The 26,960-nt window shown below is 39.0% G+C and overlaps 1 protein-coding gene across 4 annotated transcripts in view; it reads right to left on the bottom strand.

Moving 5' to 3' along the window:
• The window catches only part of LOC115142703 (CSC1-like protein 2), an 88,381-nt gene that overhangs the window by 39,145 nt on the left and 22,276 nt on the right, over nucleotides 1-26,960 (bottom strand). For 3 of the 4 annotated variants that reach the window (XM_029682358.2, XM_029682357.2, XM_029682359.2), the window contains exons 2-10: nucleotides 24,544-24,787; nucleotides 19,879-19,958; nucleotides 15,241-15,279; nucleotides 10,826-10,916; nucleotides 9,682-9,719; nucleotides 4,273-4,415; nucleotides 2,194-2,245; nucleotides 1,846-1,954; nucleotides 1,588-1,658 (exon numbers count right to left, since the gene is read on the bottom strand). In XM_029682358.2, the coding sequence (XP_029538218.1) occupies nucleotides 1,588-1,658; nucleotides 1,846-1,954; nucleotides 2,194-2,245; nucleotides 4,273-4,415; nucleotides 9,682-9,719; nucleotides 10,826-10,916; nucleotides 15,241-15,279; nucleotides 19,879-19,958; nucleotides 24,544-24,717 (797 nt within the window). In that variant the 5' untranslated portion in view covers nucleotides 24,718-24,787. The remainder of the gene's footprint in view (nucleotides 1-1,587; nucleotides 1,659-1,845; nucleotides 1,955-2,193; nucleotides 2,246-4,272; nucleotides 4,416-9,681; nucleotides 9,720-10,825; nucleotides 10,917-15,240; nucleotides 15,280-19,878; nucleotides 19,959-24,543; nucleotides 24,788-26,960) is intronic. The other variant, XM_029682360.2, reaches the window with a different exon arrangement.

The raw sequence follows: 26,960 nt of genomic DNA, 5'->3' as shown, positions 1-26,960 counted from the left end.
CAGAAAAACATGGTAGACATTGTTCATTTTGTAAATGACTATCGTAGCTGGAAACAGCAGATTTCTTATGGAATATCTACATAGGCGTACAGAGGCCCATTATCAGCAACCATCACTCCTGTGTTCCAATGGCACGTTGTGTTAGCTAATCAAAGTTTATCATTTTAAAAGGCTAATTGTTCAATAGAAACCCCTTTTGCAATTATGTTAGCACAGCTGAAAACTGTTGTCCTGATTAAAGAAGGAATAAAAATGGCCTTTATAGATTAGTTGAGTATCTGGAGCATCAGCATTTGCGGGTTCGATTACAAGCTCAAAATGGCCAGAAACAAATAACTTTCTTCTGAAACTCGTCAGTCTATTTTTGTTCTGAGAAATAAAGGCTATTCCTTGCGAGAAATTGCCAAGAAACTGAAGATCTCGTACAACGCTGTGTACTACTCCCTTCACAAAACAGCGCAAACGGGCACTAACCAGAATAGAAAAAGGAGTGGGAGGCCCCGGTGCACAACTGAGCAAGAGGACAAGTACATTTGTCTAGTTTGAAAAACAGACGCCTCACAAATCAACTGGCAGCTTCATCAAAATAGTACCCGCAAAACACAAGTCTCAACGTCAACAGAGAAGAGGCGACTCCGGGATGCTGGCCTTCTAGACAGAGTTCCTCTGTCCAGTGTCTGTTCTTTTTCCCCATCTTAATCTTTTATTTTTATTGGCCAGTCTAAGATAAGGCTTCGTTGCAACTCTGCCTAGAAGGCCAGCATCCCGGAGTCGCCTCTTCGCTGTTGATGTTGAGACTGGTGTTTAGTTTTTTTGTGTTTGCATTTCGTTTTTTTTCTGTGTTTGAATTTAGTTTTTTTGTGTTTAAGATTATTTTATGCCAAATATAAATGAAACGGTAAATAATGTACTGTGTCATTTTGGAGTCACTTTCATTGTAAATAAGAATATATTTTTCGTAACACTTCTACAATAATGTGGAAGCTAACATGTTTACAGATAATCCTGAATGAATCATGAATAATGAGTGAGAAAGTTTGAGGTTCAAAGATCATACCCCAAAGACATGCTAACCTTCCCATTTAATGGTAATGTTTAGAAACATATGCTTAGAAACATCTATTCTTATTTACAATAAAAGTAAAGACAAAATGACAACACATCACTTACCATTAATTTATATTGGGCACAACACAATCTGAAATGCATCCAAAAAGTTGGTAGGGTCACAAGCTTGATGTAGTTCACTGCATGCTAGGAATATGGGACCACATACTAAACTTTTGACTAGCTTATTTATAAAAGAGTCTTTATGGGTGTATATCATGTTGACCCCTTTTTTCAGAAAAAAATATTGCTTATTAATGCAATTGTTCAGAGAAAGAGATTTTGTTTAAGTATAAAATAAGTTCACATTTTTGTTTGCATACAGTATTTGAATGATTTATTTTACAGTCGTTATTGCTCATGTTTATCAATGATGTACATTCTACTGTGGGGTCAGCATTGATTGACCACACATGCAGGTGCAAGCCAATGCCTTGCTGATTGATGTCTGACCATAAATGAAACCAGAAAAATGCTTACTGAAAGTGTTGTTTTATGTGGACCTCTTCGGCATATTTGGAGATCCCATTGATAAATAACGTACGTTTCACCTGGAAAAGAGCATATGCTTTGATTTATGACTGCTGAAAATAACACATCTGTTAACCAGATGTTGCCATGTACTGTACTTCATAACTATTACATTCCAAATGCTTCTATAGTAGCCCATGATTAAGTGGACATTGCATTCATCTGAATTTGACTATGGATAAATTAAATAAATCAAATAAACTTTACCAGGTCGTCCTCCTTGTAATGCATCTTGGACGTGTGTCGTCTCATGCTGTACACAGTCAGAAGCAGGTATATGAATGCAAACGAAGTGTGGAGCCACAAGAGGTTAGTCCTGAGAAAACGTAGAAGAGATTTGATAAATATGTTGTTTAAAAGATGTCTAAAAACATTACAACCAGTATACAGTCATCTGATCATGATGTACCAAAATACTTAATAATAAAGTCATTGCAACCAGTTTTGCCCCCTGGGATTTTCCATAACTACCCATCATTCTTTCTTTTCAAATAATGCCATTGGTTTAATATCCAACAACATAACAAAAGCGTGTTGTAAAAAAAATGTACCTACCCAGACTTCAGGTTTGCTATAGTAGTCCGCCCAAAGCTGTATGCATTATTTTCTGGTGACAAAAAGAGAACAATGTATATAGACATTTTCTTGTGACATTTCCTTTAAGTATTTATATTATCTGTACTTAGTCTGTTAGTCAACTTAAATAAACTTTCTTGTAGCAATTTAGCTATGATAGTCAACTAAAATAAAGTAGTCTGCCTCAGAATACAACCTAACAGATTTCGTTCCAAAATCATGAGCATTAACATGGAGTTGGTCCCTCCTTTGCTGCTATAACAGCCTCCACTCTTCTAGAAAGGCTTTCCCATTAGATGTTGGAACATTGTGTCAGGGACTTGCTTCCATTCAGCCACTGATGTTGGGCGATTAGGCCTGGCTCGCAGTCGGCGTTCCAATTTATCCCAAAGGTGTTTGATGGGGTTGAAGTCAGGGCTCTGCAGGCCAGTCAAGTTATTCCACACCGATCTCGACAAACCCTTTCTGTATGGACCTCGCTTTGTGCACTGGGGCATTATCATGCTGAAACAGGAAAGGGCCTTCCCCAAACTTCTGCCACAAAGTTGGAATGTCATTGTATGCTGTAGTGTTAAGATCTCCCTTCACTGGAACTAAGGGGCCTAGCCCGAAACATGAAAAAACACCCCAGACCATTATTCCTCCTCCACCAAACTTAACAGTTGGCACTACGCATTTGAGCAGGTAGCGTTCTCCTGGCACCTGCCAAACACAGATTAGTCTGTCGGCCTGCCAGATGATGAAGCGTGATTCATTGCTACAGAGAGCGTGTTTTCACTGCTACAGATTCCAATGGCGGGGAGCTTTGGTGCAGCTGGCAAGAAACAGGGCGGCTTGGTAGGGTCGTGTTTCGGAGGATGCATGGTTCTCGACCTTCGCCTCTCCTGAGTCCATAGGGGAGTTGCAGCAATGAGACAAGACTAACTACCAATTGGATATCACGAAATTAGGGAGAAAAGGGGGTAAAAGTAAAACAATTGTTTTTTAAATAACTTCATGTCCTGAATACAAAGTGCTGTGCTGTGTTGTGTTGTAGAAATTGCCCCAAACATATCACTGAGTACCACATCATATTTCCAAGAATTGTGGTGGCTGCATAATGTTATGGGTATTCTTTTAATCAGCGAGGGAGTTTTTTTTAGGATAAAAATAAATGTAATAGAGCTAAGCACCAATAAAATCCTAGAGAAAAACCTGGTTCAGTGCTTTCCAAAAGACACTGGGAGACAAATTCACCTTACATTAGGACAATAACCTAAAACACAAGGCCAAATATATAATGGAATTGCTTACCAAGATGATGTTGAATTTTCCTCAGTGGCCTAGTTACAGTTTGGACTTTAATTGGCTTATGGCTATGGCAAGACTTGAAAATGGCCGACTAGCAATGATCAACAATAAACTCGGCAGAGCTTGAAGAATTAAAAAAAAAGAATAAATGTGCAAATACTGTACAATACAACTGTGCAAAGCTCTTAGAGACGTACCCAGAAAGACTCACAGCTGTAATGGCTGCCAAATGTGATTCTAACATGTATTGACTGAGGGGTGTGAATACTTCTGTATTTAATTTTCAATACATTAGAAAAATGTTTTAGAAAAATGTTTTAGAAAAATGTTTTACAAATATGTTTTCCCTTTTTCATTATGGGGTAGTGTGTATAGATGGGATTCCATTTTGATTTCAGGCTGTAACACAACAAAATGTGAAATAAGGCAAGGGGTATGAATACTTTTCGAAGCCACTGCAAATTACTTATGCCGTTTTGGCATATCATAAACCCAAAACAAGGACCGATTGGTCCATGTGTGTTTTTGTTGTCATAGGAGATTTTGTAAACGAACTGTACAATGGAGAGCAGATATGCTACTTCTATGTGCAAATCTGATGGAATACATCTTCATGTTGTACCATTGTTTATTTCTTTGTTCACATTAATATGCAAAGTCTCACATGACGGCAACAAAAACAAGGTGATCTTATTAATAAGGGATTTATAAAGGTAAACAAGAGGTACATTTCATTAATAGAAATGAATGGAAATCTGGCATACTCACCCAAAAGGTCTCCAGAAAAGTTGACCGGCAGGACGATGCCCACAGACAGAACCCCAACAACCACCAGCTGGCCGATGATGTGGCGCTGGAAGGAAAGGTAGTGCACGGCGTCCTCACCACACTTCTCCCGGATCTCCTCGTCCCTAGGTGGGGTGAGGGCAGGAGAAGTGGGTTCACTTTTGGAGTATAAGTTGAGTCCCATTTACACAGAGACAAGAACCTTATTTTTTAAACCTTTTGACCTTATTTTTGGTGAAAGGGGTAGGAGGTACATGTTTTACATTTGAATTAAAACCACTTAAAGCTCAGCATGAGACCTAGTTATGTGCAGACCTGGGATAACTAGTTTTAAACTATGCTTTGTGTAAAGTAACAATTTTTGGGGAGGAACAAATAGTTTGTTTGGCGGTGACAACAATAAATGGCATGGCTGTATCTGGAACTGCATGTTGCAGATATAAATATAATGAATAGAGCACACAATTTCTTATACTTTTCCACTATCCGACAGCAAATCATATTTGATCTACACAATTAATTATATGAAAATTCTGTAAAATGTCCATTCTTCGGAATGTCCATTGCCTCAGGTGTAGATAATCAAGTCAAACCAATTAACTAATAATATTTGTTTTACAGATAAGTATAACCAAGTTGTGACGCTCAACTACTATGACTATCAACATGCCACTGAAAAGGTCGAAAGCTGCAGTTGATTTTATGATACCTGAAAATACTGCAGAGACATTCAAAGCCATTTGCAAACAGCAAGTTGGATGCCCAGAAAAAACAATTTAGAAACACATTTTTTTCTTCATCTGAGTGTAAAGTGCTCTCGTTTCAAACACACACTATACCATCTTAAAAGGGACAGTTTACACAGAGTACAAACTAACATGTTCAACCTACCTAGGCTGTAGTTAATTCAAGGCTGTTATTAAATGTGTTCCCTTTCGACATTTAATAGCCATATTTTGTTAACATTAAACGGTTCTTATGCCTGTGTAATAAAACAAATTACTTTGAGCAACATTTTATTAGCATGTTGTTAAATAACATTTTGATAATTGCATTTTAATTGCATAGCAATGAGCTGAGAGTATTTATAACTATGGTATTACTCTATTATGCAATTATTTAAAAAATTACCAAAATTCTATGTAACACCAATGTTGCTATTGTAATAATCAAAGTAATTACAGATGTATAAGAACTTGATGTCAAGTATTACTATATTACCTTATTTCTCACTCATGAAAATATATGTTAGTAATTTAGAAATACTCTAATGTTGAGATGAATATATGTCCCTCATACATTTATTTCTAGGATATAGATTAAGATTCATATCTGAGAGCCCTCCAAACCATGTGCTAACGATCATACACTGAACAAAAATAAACATAACATGCAACAATTTCAAAGATTTTACTGAGTTGCAGTTCATAAGGAAATCAGTTAATTGAAATAAATTCACAAAACGTGAGAGAAATAAGTATTTTGTGCGTATGGAAAATGTATTGGATGTTTTAATTCAGCTCATGAAACATGGGACCAACAATTTACATGTGTTCATATTTTCTTGCAGTATATATTTAGACTAATTTAACTAAAGGTCGACCGATTAATCGGAACGGCCGAATTAAGGCCAATTTCAAGTTTTTCATAACAATCGGAAATAGGTATTTTTGGATACCGATTTGGCAGATTATTATTATTATTTATTTTTTTACACCTTTATTTTATCTTAATTTAACTGGGCAAATCAGCTAAGAACACATTCTTATTTTCAATGACGGCCTAGGAACCTTGGGTTAACTGCCTCGTTCAGGGGCAGAACGACAGATTTTTACCTTGTCAGCTCGGGGGATTCAATCTTGCAACCTTACAGTTAACTAGTCCAACGCTCTAACCACCTGATTACATTGAACTCCATGAGGAGACTGCCTGTTATGCAAATGCAGTAAGCCAAGGATAGTTGCTAGCTAACATTAAACTTCTCTTATAAAAAGCATTCAATCAATCATAATCACTAGTTAACTACACATGGTTGATGATATTACTAGTTTATCTAGCGTGTCTAACCATAAACATCAATGCCTTTCTTAAAATCAATACACAAGTATATATTTTAAAACCTGCATATTTAGCTAAAAGAAATCCAGGTTAGCAGGCAGTATTAACCAGGTGAAATTCTGTCACTTCTCTTGCGTTCATTGCACACAGAGTTAGTGTATATGCAACATTTTGGGCCTCCTAATTTGCCAGAATTTTACGTAATTATGATATAACATTGAAGGTTGTGCAATGTAACAGGAATATTTAGACTTATGGATGCCACTCGTTAGATAAAATACGTAACAGTTCTGTATTTCACTGAAAGAATAAACTACTCGTTTTCGAGATGATAGTTTCCGGATTCGACCATATTAATGACCTAAGACTCGTATTTCTGTGTGTTATCATGTTCTAACTAAGTCTATGATTTGATAGAGCAGTCAAAGCGATGGTAGGCAGCAGCAGGCTCGTAAGCATTCATTCAAACAGAACTTTCGTGCATCTGGCATTAGCTGTTTATGACTTCAAGCCTATCAACTCCAGATATTAGGCTGGTGTAACCGATGTGAAATGGATAGCTAGTTAGCGGGGTGCGCGCTAATACCGTTTCAAACGTCACTCGCTCAGACTTGGAGTGGTTGTTCCCCTTGCTCTGCATAGGTAACGCTGCTTCAAGGGTGGCTGTTGTCGTTGTGTTCCTGATTTGAGCCCCGGTAGGAGCGAGGAGAGGGACGGAAGCTATACTGGCAATACTAAAGTGCCTATAATTTTTTTTTTAAATTTTTATTTAACCTTTATTTTACTAGGCAAGTCAGTTAAGAACAAATTCTTATTTTCAATGACGGCCTAGGAACAGTTGGTTAACTGCCAATAGTCAAAGGTTACTGAAATACAAATGGTATAGAGAGAAATAGTCCTATAATTCTATAAGTCCTATAATTCCTATAATAACTACCCAAATATACTATATATATATACTATATATATACATACACTATACTACCTAAAATGTCTTACCTGGGAATATTGAAGACTCATGTTAAAGGAACCACCAGCTTACATATGATATCATGTTCTGAGTAAGGAACTTAAACGTTAGCTTTCTTACATGGCACATATTGCACTTTTAACTTTCTTCTCCAAGACTTGGTTTTTGCATTATTTAAACCAAATTGAACATGTTTCATAATTGATTTGAGGCTAAATTGATTTTATTAATGCATTATATTAGGTTAAAATAAGTGTTCATTCAGTATTGTTGTAATTGTCATTATTACAAATAAAATAAATGTAAAAATCGGCATCAGCTTTTTTTGGTCCTCCAATAATGGGTATCGGTGTTGAAAAATAATAATCGGTCGACCTCTAAATTCAACTAGCTGTTGTAGTTTTTGGTTCTTCAAATATTTGTCAGGCATCAAATAAATATGTTGGGGTTTTCAAGTATTCACATCCCTTGACTTAAAACTTTTGTGTTACAGCCTGAATTTAAAATGTATTAATTTTAATGGCTGTGATAGTAGTTACTCCACAATACTAACCTAATTGACAGAGTGAAAAGGATGCACAGAATAAAAATATTGCAAAACATGCATCCTGTTTGCAACAAGCCACTAAAGTAATATTGCAAAAAAAAGTGTCAAAGCAATCAACTTTTTGTCCTGAATATGTTACGTTTTGGGTAAATTCAATACAACATTACAGAGTACCACTGTCTATATTTTCAAGGATAGTGATGACTGCATCATGTTATGGGTATGCTTGTAATCATACTGGACTGGGGAGTTTTTCAGGATAAAAACAAATAAATGAATGGAGCTAAGCACAGGCACTGGTAACTTCATTCACCTTTCAGCAGGACAATAGGCCAAATCTACAGGAGTTCAGGTGTGAAAAGCTCTTTAAGAGACTTACCCAGAAACTCACAGGTGATTCTAACACGTATAATCACCTGTGAGGGTTGCATACTAATCTAATCAAGATACATTAGTGTTTATTTTGCTTTTTTATATACATGTATTTTTTTACAAATGTTAGAATTTTACTTTAGCATATTTTGTGTAGATCATTGCCCAAAAAAATGACAATTAAATCTTAATCCCACTTTGTAACAACAAAATGTGGGAAAATGGGTGTGAAAACTTTCAGAAGGCACTTCCAATATTATTTGGTTATCTGAAAGATATGAAAAATACTTTCAAATATCAGAATCAGCCCTTGCAGAACACCCTTTGTTATATTAAGGAAACTGAACACCATCAATAGATACATATTATGTTAGATCTGTCAAGTAGTTTTTAAAGGTAAGGTTCACACAGCAGAGTTATTGGGGTTCAAGCAGACAGAAATCCGGCCGGTATGACGTAGAACTGATTAAATCGCTCTCACTACACTGGAAGTTAACAGGAATATGACATTTAGGATTGCAAAAACGTCGATCGTACAGGTCAAATTTCAATACTGGCCGATGTCAAAACTCGGGAGGATGTCTTCTCTCGAATGAACCATTGATTATATTTTTGTGATATTCCTACAGAGATATTATAGAAAGGAGATAGGAATCCAATGAATAATGGAACGTATAAACCCCACCCAGCAGACTGTCGACTAATCGCATTCACATTGTCATGCTGCGTCACGCGGTTGCTAAACTAATCGTCACGCAATCCCTTCTCAAAGTCAGTATATATGTCGAGGAATGTGCCTATTTTCCTCGAAAGTATGCAATGTAACGATTCCAAAGCTATACGATATTACAGATAGCAAGTTAATTATCGCACATCTCGGAAAAGATTTGTAATGTTGTACTTCTTTTTGACAAAATTCGTGCTAATGTTGGGTTTTGAGCTAGCGCCCAACAGACTCCCATTCACACTTTGCAGGAGAGTACGCCTTCACACAGAATGCACCGCGCGGCCCATTGCCGTAGCGCGGGCAACGTTTACCATCTCCTCAAATGTCAAACCCCACCCCGAGGCGCATTATCCACAGGTTGAACATGGTGAGATTGGAGACTCCTAAATTGATAGCTGTAAAATTGCCTAAAGAAGATGCACTAACTAGCCACTGGACATGCTGATATTGTATTTGGGATGCAGACCGGTGAACATTCTGGATACATTTCATAGATAAGAAAGATTGTAGCTGAGAATTAATCAAGGATTCTAATATTTTTGCTAGGCAAGAATGTTTTGAAATAGGGCGATAGTTATTTATCACCGTTTGTTCCGATCAGAGGTGGCCTTTAGCACATAAGCATTACTATTCATTCGGTTGAACATTTATGTGCATGATCTCTAGCTTTTTTCCAATCAAGTATTTACATAGAACGTTGATAACAGACTCACTTACTTTATCCTGAAGATGGCAGTTAACCAGGAACAGAAGCCCTGCAGTGTAGACATGCACAATGACAATCAGACATTTGAAAAAAATGCAGTTGAAAACAGTCGCTTTTCAACATTTTCAATACATGGAGATTTAAAAATAAAATAAAAATGAAATTCCACACAATCAAATAATTTGACAGTGGTGATGCATTATAAAGTGTTTTCGTTTCTAGTCCCCAATTCAATCAATTGCAGATAAATAAAAAACAATGCTGGTTTATTCTGTATCAGAGGTGTTAAATCCAACATAGCAACATGCTATTCTCATAGTCATTGGATGTTGATGTGAAACCTAAACTCAAAACACAGTGTAAACATTTAGAGTTAAACTACGGTGTTCCTTTATCTGCAATTTATTTAATTGGGGTCCAAGTACTGTATGACCAGAGAGGGCAATAAACAGGGGACTGTCTGGGGTAAAGCCAACGTGATCAGGACAGCTATAGCAGTGGCCCAATCGTGATGTGAGTTTTAGTGAACAGACAGGGAGAGTGGAGGCAGAGCCTTAGCCTACCAGCTGGGATTAAAAGGCTAGGAGGTAGAAAGAGATAACGGGGACTGAATTGACCTACTAGGGTGATTACAGTGCTACACATGACTCGGGGATATCGTATGGAGTTCCATAGAATGTTCTTGAGGGACATTGGTGTGTGGATAACTGACTGGTTTAGCTTATATTTCTGTAAAAGTCACAAGTTTGAAAATGTGTATGAGTGTCTGTTCCACGCACTGGGGCATTTCATCTTAAGGATATTAATTCAAACTATCATCATATACAATATTGTGTTGCATTACTTGGAAGAGTCAAGAGAGATAAGGAGATAAGTCTCCCTTATGATAAAACATCTATGTACTGAATCGATAAGGGGTGGGAAGTCTCCATCAGGAGTCACCAAGTGAAACTCTGTGTCTGACGGACCTGACTCCACCCACATCCAAGGCTGGCAGCCAGCGGCTTTACAGTCCTCTACTTATCTTGCATTATTTAACAGGGATGGGAGGCAAAGCCAATGGAGTCGATTAAAGAGATGCACGTGTGACCAGTAGGAGACAACCTCAGTGGTGGGGAGACATTCGGAGGGAGGGAGTAGGGAGGTATTTCTCACGTTATCCCGTTGATCGAAGTCGACAGAGCTGGAGACTGAAGTGAGACGTTCATAGCGGTCTGGCGTTTCAGAATGCAGAGCTGAGGCAACACTGGAAACAGAGGACAAGTGTCAGGCTTTGATGGAGGCACGGAGAACAAGGCAGGACCGGGTCCTGCAACTGTGGTTTAGTTTGTTAATTTGTGGTTTGAAACAGAATGGAATTGAGGCTAGAGGAAAAGCTAATGGGGTCGATTCCATTTTAATTCCATCAATTCAGAAAGTAAACAGAAAATTGGAATGTCAGTTTACCTGAATTTACAACATTTAAATATAATTTGACCCCAACCCACATTATTTTTCACTGCTGCATATTTATCATCAAAAATGTCCATTTATTAATGAAACCATAACAGTTACTCAGCAATGTCTGTAGAACCATGCCATTCTGTGTATATTTTATAGTCAGTTTGATAAACTCTCCATCTGTCGGAGGGTCTAACATGACACATTCAAGATCCCATCATCCCTCAGCGGAATTACTGGCCAATCAAGCATTGCTGACTTGGTACGCACAGAGGCGTCAATCAGAAAACAGTTAATTTAGTCATTGTCACATGAGATAATCCTACATTTGACTTTTTACTGTAGATACTATGCACTAACAAAATCACACAACATTTCACTTGAACTCCCCACACCAAGGTCAACACCAACAAGGCTGCTATGTGAATGACATAATAGGATGTCCAGCTCCATGAGTTCAACATTTGTAACTACACAAACATCAAACTCGTGGGGCTGGATAGATGTCTAGATTATGGTTTGTGCCATGACTGTAAAGTCTGGTAGAATCAGCCAACAGTGTAATGACGATTTATGGCATCTGCCTTGTCAGGGAGGTATCAAGTAAAGGGTTACCCCTCACTCTATAGGACAAGAGACATACACAGTGTGCAACAGACCAACACAACTCTGGCTGAGGGTGCCCCAAGTATGCCAAGCATCCAGACATTAAGGTAGGCATCATTGAGGGCACCCTCAAGCCAAATAATGGTTGTGTGCTAGCAGTATAATTTTTAGACTGAAGAAAGGCTTTGAACAATCTATGTTGGCCACCATTGCATTGTGCTGCCTAACATGCCTGAGGAAATACACTATATATACAAAAGTATGTGGACTCACCTTCACATTAGTGGATTTGACTATTTCAGCCACACCCATTGCTGACAGGTGTATAACATCGAGCACATAGCCATGCAATCTCCAGACAAATATTGGCAGCAGAATGGCCTTACTGAAGAGCTCAGTGACGTTCAACGTGGCACCGTCATAAGATGACACCTTTCCAACAAGTCAATTCGTCAAATTTCTTCCCTGCTAGAGCTGCCCCCCGGTCAACTGTAAATATTGTGGAAATGTCTAGGAGCAACAACGGCTCAGCCGTGAAGCGGTAGGCCACACAAGCTCACAAAATGGGACAGCAGAGTGCTGAAGAGCGTAGCCTCGGTTGCAACAATCACTACCAAGTTCCAAACTGCCTCTGGAAGCAACGTCAACACAAGAACTGTTCGTCGGGAGCTTCATGAAATGGGTTTCCATGGCCGACCAGCCGCACACAAGCCTAAGATCACCATGTGCAATGCCAAGCGTCAGATGGAGTGGTGTAAAGGTCACCACCATTGGACTCCAGAGCAGTGGAAACGCATTCTCACGAGTGATTAAGCACGCGTCACCATCTAGCAATCCGACGGACAAATCTGGGTTTGGCGGATGCCAGGCGAACGCTACCTGCCTCAATGCATAGTGCCAACTGTAAAGTTTGGTGAAGGAGGAGTAATGGTCCGCCCAACATCAGTCCAACCTCACTAAATGCTTGTGGCTGAATGGAAGCAAGACCCCGCAGCAATGTTCCAACATCTAGTGGAAAACCTTCCTAGAAGAGTGGAGGCTGTTATAGCAGCAAAGGGGGAGACCAACTCCATATTAATACCCATGATTTTGGAATGAGATGTTCGACAAGCAGGTGTCCACATACTTTGGTCATGTAGTGTACCATCTTTGATATGCATAATCTCATTTTGTGATTAGAGCTCCACTGAGCAATGGACATGCATTGTCTTATGCTTTAAACGCCAAGGGCCGTATTCAATTCAACCTATTAACTGTCTTCTCATCATGAGCAATTGTTTTTTTTTATGCTATAAGAAAGCCTGTTTTGGGTTATGTACTCAAACATGTTAAAACAAAAAACTGCAACTCAAGGCCAGGCACTACGGGCAAATGTTTTGTGTTTGTTTTACCTTTATTTAGCTAGGCAAGTCAGTTAGGAACAAATTCTTATTTTCAATGACGGCCTAACTGCCTTGTTCAGGGGTAGAACGACAGATTTTTACCTTGTCAGCTCGGGGATTCGATCTTGCAACCTTCTGGTTACTAGTCCAACGCTCTAACCACTAGGCTACCTGCCGCCCCTAATGACTGACAATGACGGTTTCCAGAAAAATGGGATTTACAGGATATGCAAATATTTGCATATTTAATTAGAGTACCACAGTATGAGTCATAATACCCATAAAACCTAGGAGGTCAAACAGGGAAATGGTTCCAATAATTATTCCACCATAGATCTTTAATAATAAGTAATACATAGTAAGTCGCTCTGGATAAGAGCGTCTGCTAAATGACTTAAATGTAAATGTAAATCTTTCCCATAGGGGATTTGGAAACGCTTTAAATAAGGGCTGTGTTTCGTGTAGGCTTACCCTGGCGTGAAGTTTGGATAACCATGTAAATCTCTAGGACAAGGTGACTTTGATCAATATATTTGCCTGCATTTACCCCCCCCCCCCAAAATTACTGATTACTGCCGAATCAAGGCAAAGGTCATCTCTGGATTAACCATCTAACATTAGCTAAATGTAGTAATGAATAAATTGGATACATTTCTTTAAAACTGACAGTTCTGCGAACTGTCTTGTGCAAGTTTTAAATTGACACAATACTTTTTAGTAAAGGTGTCAGCTAGAGATGATGTGCAGGACCTTGCAGGGATTTGTAGTTTTGCATGATGTCTACTTTGATGCTAATTAGCATTTTCGAATCCGAGAGTAAATGGAGCCGAATATATTGATAAAATCACATTGACCGAGAGAGATTTACATGGTTATCAAAACTTCACGCCAGAAAGCCTACATGAAACACATCCCTTGTTTTAAGTGTTTCTAAAATCCCCTGTGGGAAAAATGTTTTTTTTTTTAATGATTGGAACCATTTCCCTGTTTGACTACTAGGTTTTAAGGGTATTATGACACCTCCAGAGTGGGGCTCTACAGCCTAGGTGATTGTGATTAAGGGGGGGACGACACCATCAGTGTGGTGCCTGGCCTCAACAACAACAGTATTACTCCATAATTTCTTGCAGGGTAGGATTGGTTTTTGACCTATTCCGGAAAGACAGTTAGCGATTTTGAATAGGGCCCAAAGTCTACAAATAGGTTGTTTTAGATGCAGCACTGGGTGTGTATTGTAATCTCCCACTCTTACATCCTACAACAGAAAATCTACCAGGGTCCAACAATAAACTTAGTCCAATGACGACATGTACAGAAATGGGGGCATTTATCCGTCAGGACAGAAGACCACATTCCACTTTCTAGCTGGATTCCAATCTGAAAACACTCATTTCCTCTGCCTTTATTGACCCCTTCATGGCCCTGAATGGACAGAGGGGAAGGGGTCATTTTTTGACTGAGAACCCAGCCTGTTGAGAACTTTGCTTCTTATCGTCTAACAAAGGGTCCACTCGGGAGGTGCTATCATCACAGCTAATGTCACAAGGATTCACAAAGACGCCACAGCAAGAGGGCCTAGGGAAGTTCACATCCACCCTGATTCACCGTTTACCTTGTATTATTTGCTCTCAGTGTATCATAGTTACCCTTTTCTCTTCTCCGACTATGTTATATTCAAATATGTAAAAAGGAAGCATGCATGTCAAAAGATTCACATGTTAGGTGACAGTCAAAAGCATCAGAAGCCATGGCAGATACACTGGTGGAAGTCGACAGTATGGTTAATGACACACAAGGCACTTATGGTGGGTTAACCAAAGTCAGAGTCGACACCCAATAAATCCACAGCAAAAAGCAGTGACGGAGCCCTCACACCAAACCATCTTGCTTGTTAATAAGATAGATACACATAAACCTCTCACACACACCAACCCGCAGGACACCCCAATTGGAGTTGATTGCAGTACATTATGGAATTGGATTGCAAGCACACACACACACACACACACCTGAAAGGAAAAAAGAGTGTTAGTCCACCAGTGAGCAGGACAAGTACAGTTAGGATAGTAAAGCAACCAGGGAAGAGAGAAGACGACATTGGAAAACCAGGAGATAATCAAAACGTGTTTAAAAACAACATACTATTCCCGCTCCTCCAATCCGTTGAAACGCTTCTTCGATCTTCACAGTGAAACAAACAAAACAAAACAGGAAAAATGAGCATAATCGGCATGAAAAGGTGTACACATTTACTTCATTAAGGTTAGTCCTGGATAGAAATCCTAAAGTGTCAACAAATTAGATGTTACACAATGTATAGGAGCAGGACAGGTTTATGAGAGCCATAGGCGGGGTGAGGTTGAGGGGCGATCCATCACATGTGATCAAATGTCACCCCACAATCCCCTCACCACACACACGTACATACAACTCCCACACTGGTGACCCCCGCCTCATCACAGCTCTGAAAGAGCCCCTGAAAGCAAGAAAACAGCTGTGTGTGTGTGTGCGTGTGTCTGTCTGTTAGTGCTGACCAATTAACAAAAATGTGGGCCCGGTTTACTCATGGGGCTTTTATTAGCTAATTGTTTTATTATGTGTAGTTACAGAAGAAAAACAAAAATCTTACCAATATTGAAGACCGTGACTATTTTTCAAAAACCGAACCGTAACCAAATCATCCTCAAAAACATTAAATCACTCAGCACTAGTGTGTGTGTGTGTGTGTGTGTGTGTGTAGGGAGTGACAAGGGAGAGGGAGCGGGACAGACAAGAAAACAGGAAGTATGTGGCGCAAAAGAGATTGTTCAGTCAGCTGTGGGACTATAGCAGGAAATGGTTTGCCCCTCTCTCTCTGTCCTTTAAATGAATGGGAGGACAGAACTAAGGACATGAAGCACTTAGAAATCTCATACATCATATCCATGAGCAGACCCAGGTCACTTTAAAGTAACCAAATAAGTCTTCAACTATTATTGTACTTAAAAGGGGCCATCCAGGATTGGTACACAGTAAATCAAGGAGAGTTGAAATCACAGTGTTAAAATTGTTAGGGTTAAATTGACTCCACTTGAGTTATTTTAACCCTCAGCGTGATACGGTCTCTGGAGTTAGTTGGGACGGAGTACTTTTTACTCAATTAAGAGTAAACAGAGACAGGGAGTTAAATCTATGGAGGGGCCTCATATTTCCCAGCATGCTCCGTTGCAGGTCTTTTTTTTTTTAATCATTTATTTTAATATCTGTCTTTTTGCATGTACATTAATTGTTTATAATCCTTTGTTTTTTACTTTCTGCTCCGACAGGCTTTCTGAATGCAAGTCGTGATATCTTCCCTTGAGTTGGACACCAACAGGGATTGGATATTACTTTGCTAGTTACCATAACGTGACACATTAAGATGTGCAAATAAGGCATCACCCTTACACTTCAGAAGTAGTAAACTGATAGAGAAAATGTAAACTGATGGAGTTGACTGTTAATTCAAAACACAGATAAATGTAAAATTGCAAGAGTATACTAAAATGACACTAAAAAGAGTAATCAACTATTAGAGTTGGATATTTACTCTATTAGTGTAACAAATTATTATAATGAAAAACAGCCTGGCATCAGAGACTAGACATAGTAAATGTAAAGCTGAGACTCAAAATAGTGTGATATTTTACATTTTGTATGATTACAAAAAGACAGGCTACTTAACCCTTTACACACGTGGGAATTGACCTACTTGGATCAGGCTTAATTCAAATGTTTCTTACAGAAGAAATATGAAAAGTATATGTATAAGCAATTGAAAGGGAACAGTTTGGATACATTGGAAAAATTATTAGGTCAAAATTGAGGACACAGCAGTTCACCTGTTGTTAGTGTTGATTGTATGTCCAGTTTACATTTACTGTACTTTTCACTGTATTTGTTGGAACTAAATCTGAAAATACTCTGGATACAGTCAGTAACACAATAATATTTTTGGAAAAGGTGGGGTAGGTGCAAAATTACAAAACATTTACAAGGGTTTGAATGAGAGGACTAACATGTGTCTCCCAAGTGGCCAAAACCCCCTCCAAAGTGTGTATAGTTCCTAAGTAATTTCAATGCATTTTTATGACTCAAAGAAGAGTTAAACTATAAGGTGTTCTTTTTGTTTGTTCTCCTAGCTGTGCCCTTGAAGAACTAGGGCAGGGACACTGGTAGTTGTTTGGTTTGGAACATAACTCTGCATCCCCCACCACACCAATTACTGTTGTTTACAACTAGCTAAGTTCTAAAATATAATCTTAAGTGTTAGGCTTTCACAGGGCAATTCAGAGAAACAGATTGTAATTTTGGTGCTCATAGAAAGCAGTCATGAGTGCATTCAGGTGCGTGTCCCATTACAAATGTTCTTCATAATAGACAAACATAGGCTTATTCTGTTCAGAACAACCCAGGGTATGACGCCATGTCATCTTGTAACTGTACATCAAAAACACTGTTTATGAAAATGTGATATGGAAATGTGAAGTGCACATTTTGGACTTTTTGAGTTGCTACAGTAGTATGACATCAAATTGGTATGTATTATAATCCTCAATGTCTCATCTTTCAAAATTGATTGAGTCCTCTTAAATTTACAGCATTTCCCTCACTCAAACAAAATATGTGCAAAAGTTGCCCAATTAGCAGGAGGGATGGGGGCAACTTCTTGATGCGTTTGGTGCTCAGGTTCAGGACGGCTGTCAGTCAAAACCCATACAGCGCAAAGCCTGAGCTCTGATGTCATTTATATCATGTTGCTGTACAGCCACTGTGTTCCATTTTAGGTGCTTAAGTGCCAAAATCTGCTATTTTCAACCTGTATACATACGGGTACGAGCGTAAAGGGCTACAGGTACACTCAGTGATATGACGTAGGTGCACAAAGTAAACAGCATAGTGGGTCAATTTCCGCAACAACCTAAGAGCATAGAAGCGCAAGACTAAACTCCCTCACTGTTTTGCTCCCGTACCCACCACGCTCTAGCTTCATGAAGTTAACCCATGCACATGTGTGGAAGCAAATTCTTGGTGGGGGGGGGGGTTCCTTTTACAAGGGTGGAGACTTCGCAAACTGGGACTCACTTATGGACCAGAACTCTGCAAGGCTCGTCTGGAATAGTGACCTTGGTCTCAGAATTTACTTCCTGTCCAAATAAAATTCAAATATATATTTTTTTTTTCAACAAAAAATGTAATCCTGTAGTTGACCAAATTACACGAGATTAGACTGCTCTAAGGAGTGACCTCAAACTACAATTTGGTTTTCGTAGAAACAAAATGCTTATGTTAGCATTTTCAGACCAAAAATTGTATTTCACTCAGCAAAGAGTGTGTATGAATTGACACATTACAATATTAAACAGCTTTGGAATAAAATGTTCAATATATTTTCTTAAACATCCTCTGTACAGTGTGCTTATTGTTTAACCATTAATATGTTCTTGGGTCATTTTGAGACCTTATGGAGCATCAGGTACTGCTGGAATGTCTACTATGACATGTGCATATTTTTGTGAAATTACAATGTATATTCAAAACATTTATGAATTATTTATAAAGTATAAATATCCCACACTTTAGATGAGGCCAAGCAAATAGACCTACTTTAAAAAGTTGTTTATAAATGCGTGAATAACTAGGTTACTAACATTTACAAATGTGGGAGTAATGATTAATAAACTATTAACGAATACATTATAAATGCTTTATTATGTGGAGTTATTATAAAAGTGCTACCGAATATTTTTCTAAACTAATTTGTTGTGGCAGTTTTGAAAATCTTGCATAAGCCTGTGTCTGGTTGGGCAAGGCCAACTCTCTCAATATTCCCCCAGTAGGACATAAGCCCAAAAGGACAACTGCCAGAAAGTGTGCCTACATCGTCATTACAGAGTGCAAGTATACACTGGATTACCTGGACAAGTCTCCTGAGTATACGCTTGTTTTATGGAACAAATTGGTTGACGAAATTCATGAATTCATGATCACTGATGTATAATATGACGTCAACTTTTAATGTCAGATAGCTAACCCTATAAAAATAAGATGGAGGCAGAAAGCTAACCCTTTCATTTAGTCTTTTGACCATGTCCAAAGTATGTATGTGCACGTGTCTGCATGGGGAAATGCCTGGAGGATAAATAATGAGGTCGATATGAGCAGAGCGACCATGACAAGACCCAGTTCTCAGTGAATGACTGATTCAGTACTCGACTGATTCAGTACTCAAGGAGTTCAAAACATGTTCTCTTCTTAATGCACTGCACCAGATCATGTACATTCAAGGTGATCGATTTGATACAACAGTAAAATACAGTAAGTATGCTAACTAGTTCGAAATTATTTCCATATTTATTACCAACATACCCAAACCATAGATTAATCATAATTGATTAATAAGTATCCCAATGGGTTACGATAATACACTGGTGAAAATATTCCCTATTTTGTTGCTCTGCTGTGTGAGCAAACCCTGCAGCCCAGACAGTCGTTGTTCATATACAGCTCCAGAAATGAGTAGTATGTAAGTGACAGTGAGTCATTCAGTCTCCCTGAATGACTTGCAAACCAATAATCCTGAAGGAAGAGGTAGGAAGGAATGGTGATGGGGTTACTTAAGGCACACAGTCATAACAGGCAAGTCATTCTCACAATTCAACGGACAAGGGCTAATGACCAGTAGGACTACATCAGGGCAGTATACGTGTGTGCGTGTGCATGTGCGTACAATGTAACACCTCAGTCATTTGTTAGGCCTACCTGTCAGCATCTGTCACCAATGCCAGGCGTCCATAATCCCAGGCCACTTTCCGCAGTACTGAGAAGACAAAGAGAAGCACCTGAAAGCACAGAGGAAAGTAATGTGATATGATTTCCTCTTCATTGGTGTTTTTTGAGTGAGCCCCAAGAACATCTGTGTATCATTCAAATGTCACTGCTGTTCTAAAAAAAAAAAATTGTAGGACCAGTAAGGACTTAGTGGGCTCCGAAATTATTGACACCCTTGATAAAGATGAACAATAATGACGGGGGGAAAAATGAACAAATATGAAGCTATATTGTACGCTCCAAAAAATTGGAAAGATAGAGAAGGAAAAAAAAGTAGGGGTCAAAATTGACACACCAAAAGATTCTTATTAATAAAGTAGTCAAAAGATTAGTATTTGGTCCCATATTCCTAGTATGCAATGACTACATCAAGCTTGACACTACAAAACTTATTGGATGCCTTCACGGTTCGTTTTGGCTCCATTTTAGATTATTTTGTGCCCAATAGAAATTAAATGGTAAATGATCTATTGTGGTCATTTTGGAGACATTGCAAATAAGAATAGAATCATGCATTTCTAAACACTTCTACATGAATGTGAGTGAGACATTTAGAAGGTCAAAGTTCATACCCCTCAAAAATGCTAACCTCTCACCATTACCAAAACCAGGGGAGGTTAAGCATGTCTTGGGGGGTATGAACTTTGACCTTCTAAATGTCTCAATGTCACTCACATTCATGTAGAGGTGTTTAGAAACACATTCTATTCACAATAAAAGTGACTCAAATGACAATACATTTACCATTAATTTCTATTGAGCACAAAATCTGAAACACAATCAAAACAAAACTTGGCCACTTTACTTATAATCAAATCGAAATTGTATTTGTCACATGCCCTGAATACAACAGGTGTAGACCTTACTGTGAAATGCTTACTTACAAGCCCTTAACCAACAATGCAGCTCAAGAACGAGTTAAGAAAAATTTTACTAAATAAACTCAAGTAAAAATTGTAAAATAAAAATGAGGCTATATTACAGGGGATACCGGGTCAATGTGTGGGGTTACAGGTTAGTTAAGTTATTTTGTACATGTAGGTATGGGTAAAATGACTATGCATATGTGATAAACAGCGAGTAGCAGCAGGGTAAATCGTCTGGGTGGCATTTGATTCATTGTTCAGCAGTCTTATAGCTTGGGGGAGCCTTTTGGACTTCGACTTATAAGAATCTTTAGGGATGTCAATTTTGACCCCTACCTATGAGATTTTTTTTAAAATGTTAAACAAAATCTTTCTCTGAGAAATTGTATCAGTATAAAATATAATTTAGTATTTGAATTACGTATTTTATACAGTCATTATTGCTCATCTTTATCAAGGGTGTCAATCATTTCAGACCCCACTTCATATTATAGGAGGTAAATGTAGTATGATTAGAGGATGACAATAGAAAGGAGCAACATTGGTGCTTAATTCTAAAGGGTAATTATGTATAAAAAGGCCAACACTCACGTCACTCAGTTCAGATTCCAAAAATGATTGAATTTTGCATATATATTTCACATTTTCCTTACGCTGACAAAGACGTGAGTAATAATATGAAATAAATTGACTAAACAAGCCTTTTCATCTGTTCATTGTGTTATGATATCATGTCCATGTTGTTAGTATGTTTTATATAACCTTTATTTAACCAGGAACAGACAGAAACCTGTTTTGGGAGGGGGACCTGCTATATGCTGCTTTATGAGCGTCAAAGTTGACATTGTCCTAAAGAAACAAAATCCTTGAGAGACAGGGATCTTTGAGGGCACACATTACGAAATGTCTTCGGAACACTAATTTCATCACCAGACCCTGTCATTTTGGGTGAAAACGCATTCTGGACACATATATAGTTATTGATGATGCTTACCAAGGCACAGCCATAACCCATCACTTTGTGACCTTGGCTGCCCAGTAACATTTTACAATACATGAGGAGATGAGCATGTGGCCATGTGAATGTAGCATACTTTAAAAGACAACAGGAGATGGTGAGCCCCAATGACAATACAGCATCATTTGAATAACACCACTGCCAGACAGTCAGCCACCTATGTAGGTCAATCCATTGTCCCCATGGTCACAAAGCACTATGGATGTTACCATCAATTATTCCTGAACAGGAGCATCCTGTTCCACACCAGTACTACAGCCAAACCATTAGGACTGGTCAAAAAGAAAAATGGTACCATTGAACTCACTTGTCCAATTTGAAATCCATAGTTGGGTGGGTGTAAAGTTCCTAAAGGAATTTAATAAAACTCAATAAGATTTGTCAAACCATACACTTCCTCCCCTGTAAATTGGGGACTGATTCAGACCTAAAATGACAAGGACACAAGGTTGAGTGGACTCAGACCAATCAATGACATCAATTAACATCCAGGGAGAAAAGAAAATGAACAGTAATGACGGACTTACTGGTCCGGATTTGAATATCCTAGCCCTGTTGACCTTATGTAGGCCCGCCCAATTGACCTGAGCCATTTCGAACAAAAAAAAATCCTGCGCATTAACACACAAGCAAACCATGGGAGAAGTCATTAAATATGAACTACATGTGTCAAAAACTATTACATAACATGCACAGAGTTTGAAAGATATGGTCATTATTTGGTGAGAAAAAAAATGAACCTGTGTTTTCGTGTAGTATAAGCACTCAGAAGCCGACGTTAGTATTCCCAAAAACTTAACATAGCAGGGTAGTTAGCTAGCTTATTAGACTATCTAATAGTCATACATCCATACAGAATTCATCCCTTTTCAATGAAAGAATTGAAAGGGCATTGTTGTTGGACAATGACAAAATACTAAATGTTTTAATGTAGATAACGTTAGGATATTTGCTATCTGTTGTGGCACAAAGCTAACTAGCTAACCCACCATGTTAAGTCTAATATTGCCGTCTCCAAAACGGAAAGGTGCCTCAAGCAGTGTTAACTTCCAGTCAATTCAAAAATGTATAAATAAATATAATAATGACAAAGCAAAAACTGGTTTCAAGAAATGTTTACTAATTATTATTTTTTAAATAACAAAACTGAAATATTACATTTACATAACTATTCAGACGCTTTACTCAGTACTTTGTTGAAGCACATTTGGCAGTGATTACAGCATTGAATCTTCTTGGGTATGACACTACAAGCTTGACACACCTGTATTTAAAGGAGTTTCTCCCTTCTCTGAAGATCCTCTCAAGCTCTGTCAGGTTGGATGGGGAGCGCTGCTGGACAGCTATTTGCAGGTCTCTCAAGAGATGTTAGATTGGATTGGGTTCAAGTCCGGGCCACTCAAGGACATTCAGAGACTTATCCTGAAGCCACTACTGCATTGTCTTGACTGTGCTTATGGTCGTTGTCCTGTTGGAAGGTGAACCTTCCGGTTTTCATCAAGGATCTCTGTACTTTGCCTCGATCCTGACAAGTCTCCCAGTCCCTGCCGCTGACAAACATCCCCACAGCATGATGCTGCCACCACTATACTTCACTGTAGGGATGGTGCCAGGTTTCCTCCAGTTGTGATGCTTGGCATTTCAATCTTGCTTCTCATGGTCTGAGATTCTTTAGGTACCTTTTGGCAAACTACAAGCGGGCTATCAGGTGCCTTTTATTGAGGAGTGGCTTCTGTCTGGCCACTCCACCATAAAGGCTTCATTGGTAGAGTAATGCAGAGATGGTTGTCCTTCTGGAAGATTCTCCCATCTCCACAGAGGAACTTTAGAGCTATGTCAGAGTGACCATCGGGTTCTTGGTCACCTCCCTGAACAAGGCCCTTCTCCCACGATTGCTCAGTTTTGACCAGGCAGCCAGCTCTAGGAAGTGTCTTGGTGGTTCAAAACTTATTCTATTTAAGAATGATGGAGGCCAATGTGTTCTTGGGGAACTTCAATGCCGCAGACATTTTTTGGTACCCTTCCTCAGATCTGTACCGCAACACAATCCTGTCTCTGGGCTCTACGGACAATTCCTTCGACCTCAAGGCTTGGTTTTTGCTCTGACTTGCACTATCAATTGTAGGATGTTATATAGACCGGTGTGTGTCTTTCCAAATCATGTCCAATCAATTTAATTTACCACAGTTGTAGAAACATCAAGGATGGTCAGTGGAAACAGGACGCACCTGAGCTCAATTTGGAGTCTCATAGCAATGGGTCTGAATAGTATAAGTATGTTTATTTTTATATAATTGCAAAACATTCTGTTTCGCTTTGTCATCATGGGTTATCTTATATGATTGCTGAGGAAAAATGTTTATTTAATCCATTTTAGAATAAGGCTGTAATGTTACAAAATGTTGAAAAAGTCAAGGGGTCTGAATATTTTCCAAAGGTACTGTACACACACACACACATAGATACTGTATACCTATGTGATCATTGCAGGTTAGCATAAAGTCACTAGGACCCCTTTTCTCAAATCCGCACCTTCAGGTCAGAAGTATTGCTGTACACAAACCTGGGATCCCAGGGAAATATAATCTCTGGCCAATGAATCAGTGACAAATCAATAAATTAACTACAGGGAAGTGAGAAAAACCTGCAGCACTGGAATGGGAGCTAGGAATCTATTTGAAATACAGGCAAGAGATCTCTAGGCAGACTCACCAGGAAGCACATGAAGTCCAGCGCAAGGACTGTGGGGACCCCTCCAAAGGGTAGGCCCTGAAGCACGGTGCTGCGGATACGGGCTGAGTAACAGTAGTCTTTGGACTCATTGTTGGCAGAGCAGTTCTCCTGGCCTGCAATGCAGGCCCGGACACCCCCCGGCCATATCCCCATGGTCACGATCAGGTGAAGACCCACAGGATCAGCACTGTGAGCAAGCTCACAGCCGCATCTTCCTGGAAACCTATTGTGGAAGGAAGGAGGAAAAGGAGGGTGAAACCACCGATTTCAGATATCCAAATAAACCACTTACGGCAACGAAAAACACCTAAACATCATCACTTAGGGAGAGGAATTGTGCACTTTATATAGAAATCTCAAAACTCAGATCTTTGTAAATTACAGTTTCTAAAACTAGAACTTGTTGTGAAGGCAATTCAATAAATAGAGCAACTGTTATGCCGCTAAGGACCATTTCACAAAGCAGAATAAGTGTTGGGGCACCTCACAGTAACAGAATGACACAGACTCAGATTTTTCACTTTACAAGTATGCCAAAACAACAAAAAAACATTGATTGCAAAGTTAAACAAACCATAGAACTTTATGCACAAGGACTACTTTTAACAATTTCCACAGAAAAATTTACAAAAACACATTTACTCGAACAGTGCATATGTAAAGTTTGGTAACAGAATGACAGTAAAATCTCTGTTTTTTGGTGTGACCACGTATTCCCAAAAATAGTCTGTTTTTTCTATTAATTACTTGTTTTGTTTGCAGAGGGAAAGTAAATGTAAACAGTCTTAGCATCTTCAAAGTGCACCTCTGCAGATATATATTTTCTGCAGATATATATTTTAATGTTCCATATTTTTGGGATGTTGCGTCAATCATTTTGAAACACTGGTGTGGTACAGAGATGAGGTAGTCATTAAAAAATCTTGTTAAACACAGTGCACACAGAGTGAATCAATGCAACTTAAGTACATTTTTACACCTGAACTGATTTAGGCTTGCCATAACAAAAGGGTTGAATATTTATTGACTCAAGACATTTCAGCTTTAAAATGTAATTTGTAAAAATGTCTAAAAACATAATTCCACTTTGACATTATAGTGTAGTGTAGTGTGTGTTGGCCAGGTTCACAAAAACAAAATGGAATACATTTTAAATTCAGGCTGTAACAACAAAACGTGGGGGAAAAAAGGTCACGGGGTGTGAGTACTTTCTGAGGTCTACTTTTACTTGTTACTTCTGTGAACTTTCATTATCCTTCCTCCTCATGAAGGAGAGAAATTCGAAAAAAATCTTTACGATATGTGAGTTTTTGGTAATGGAATTACAAGGCCTTTATCAAAATCCAGATAGCTGATGTACTGAAAGAGCTGCAAAATCTGGACCCCTACAAATCAGCCGGGCTAGACAATCTGGACCCTCTCTTTCTAAAATGATCTGCCGAAATTGTCGCAACCCCTATTACTAGCCTGTTCAAACTCTTTCGTATCGTCTGAGATTCCCAAAGATTGGAAAGCTGCCGCGGTCATCCCCCTCCTCAAAGGGGGTGACACTCTAGACCCAAACTGCTACAGACCTATATCTATCCTAACCTGTCTTTCTAAGGTCTTCGAAAGCCAAGTTAACAAACAGATTACTGACCATTTTGAATCCCACCATACCTTCTCCGCTATGCAATCTGGTTTCAGAGCTGGTCATGGGTGCCACGGTCAAGGTTCTAAACGTCATCATAACCGCTATCGATAAGAGACATTACTGTGCAGCCGTATTCATCGACCTGGCCAGGCTTTCGACTGTCAATCACAACATTCTTATTGGCAGACTCGACAGCCTTGGTTTCTCAAATGATTGCCTCGCCTGGTATACCAACTAATTCTCTGATAGAGTTCAGTGTGTCAAATCGGAGGGACTGCTGTCCGGACCTCTGACAGTCTCTATGGGTGTGCCACAGGGTTCAATTCTCGGGCCGACTCCCTTTTCTGTGTACATCAATGATGTTGCTCTTGCTGCTGGTGATTCTCTGCTCCACCTCTACGCAGACGACACCATTCTGTGTACTTCTGGCCCCTCATTGGACACTGTGTTAACTAACCTCCAGACGAGCTGCAATGCCATACAATTCTCCTTCTGTGGCCTCCAACTGCTCTTAAACGCAAGTAAAACTAAATGCATGCTATTCAATCGATCACTGCCCGCACCTGCTCGCCGTCCAGCATCACTACCCTGGACGGCTCTGACTTAGAATATGTGGACAACTACAAATACCTGGGTGTCTGGTTAGACTGTAAACTCTCCTTCCAGACTCACATTAAGCATCTCCAATCCAAACTTAAATCGGCTTCGTATATAAAAGCATCACTCATGCTGCCAAACATACCCAGGTAAAACTGACCATCCT

This window comes from Oncorhynchus nerka, linkage group LG15 (assembly GCF_034236695.1).
Source record: "Oncorhynchus nerka isolate Pitt River linkage group LG15, Oner_Uvic_2.0, whole genome shotgun sequence".
Taxonomy (NCBI): Eukaryota; Metazoa; Chordata; class Actinopteri; order Salmoniformes; family Salmonidae; genus Oncorhynchus; species Oncorhynchus nerka.
Note: the sequence above shows the minus strand (reverse complement) of the source record. Positions and strands in the feature narration are given on the sequence as shown.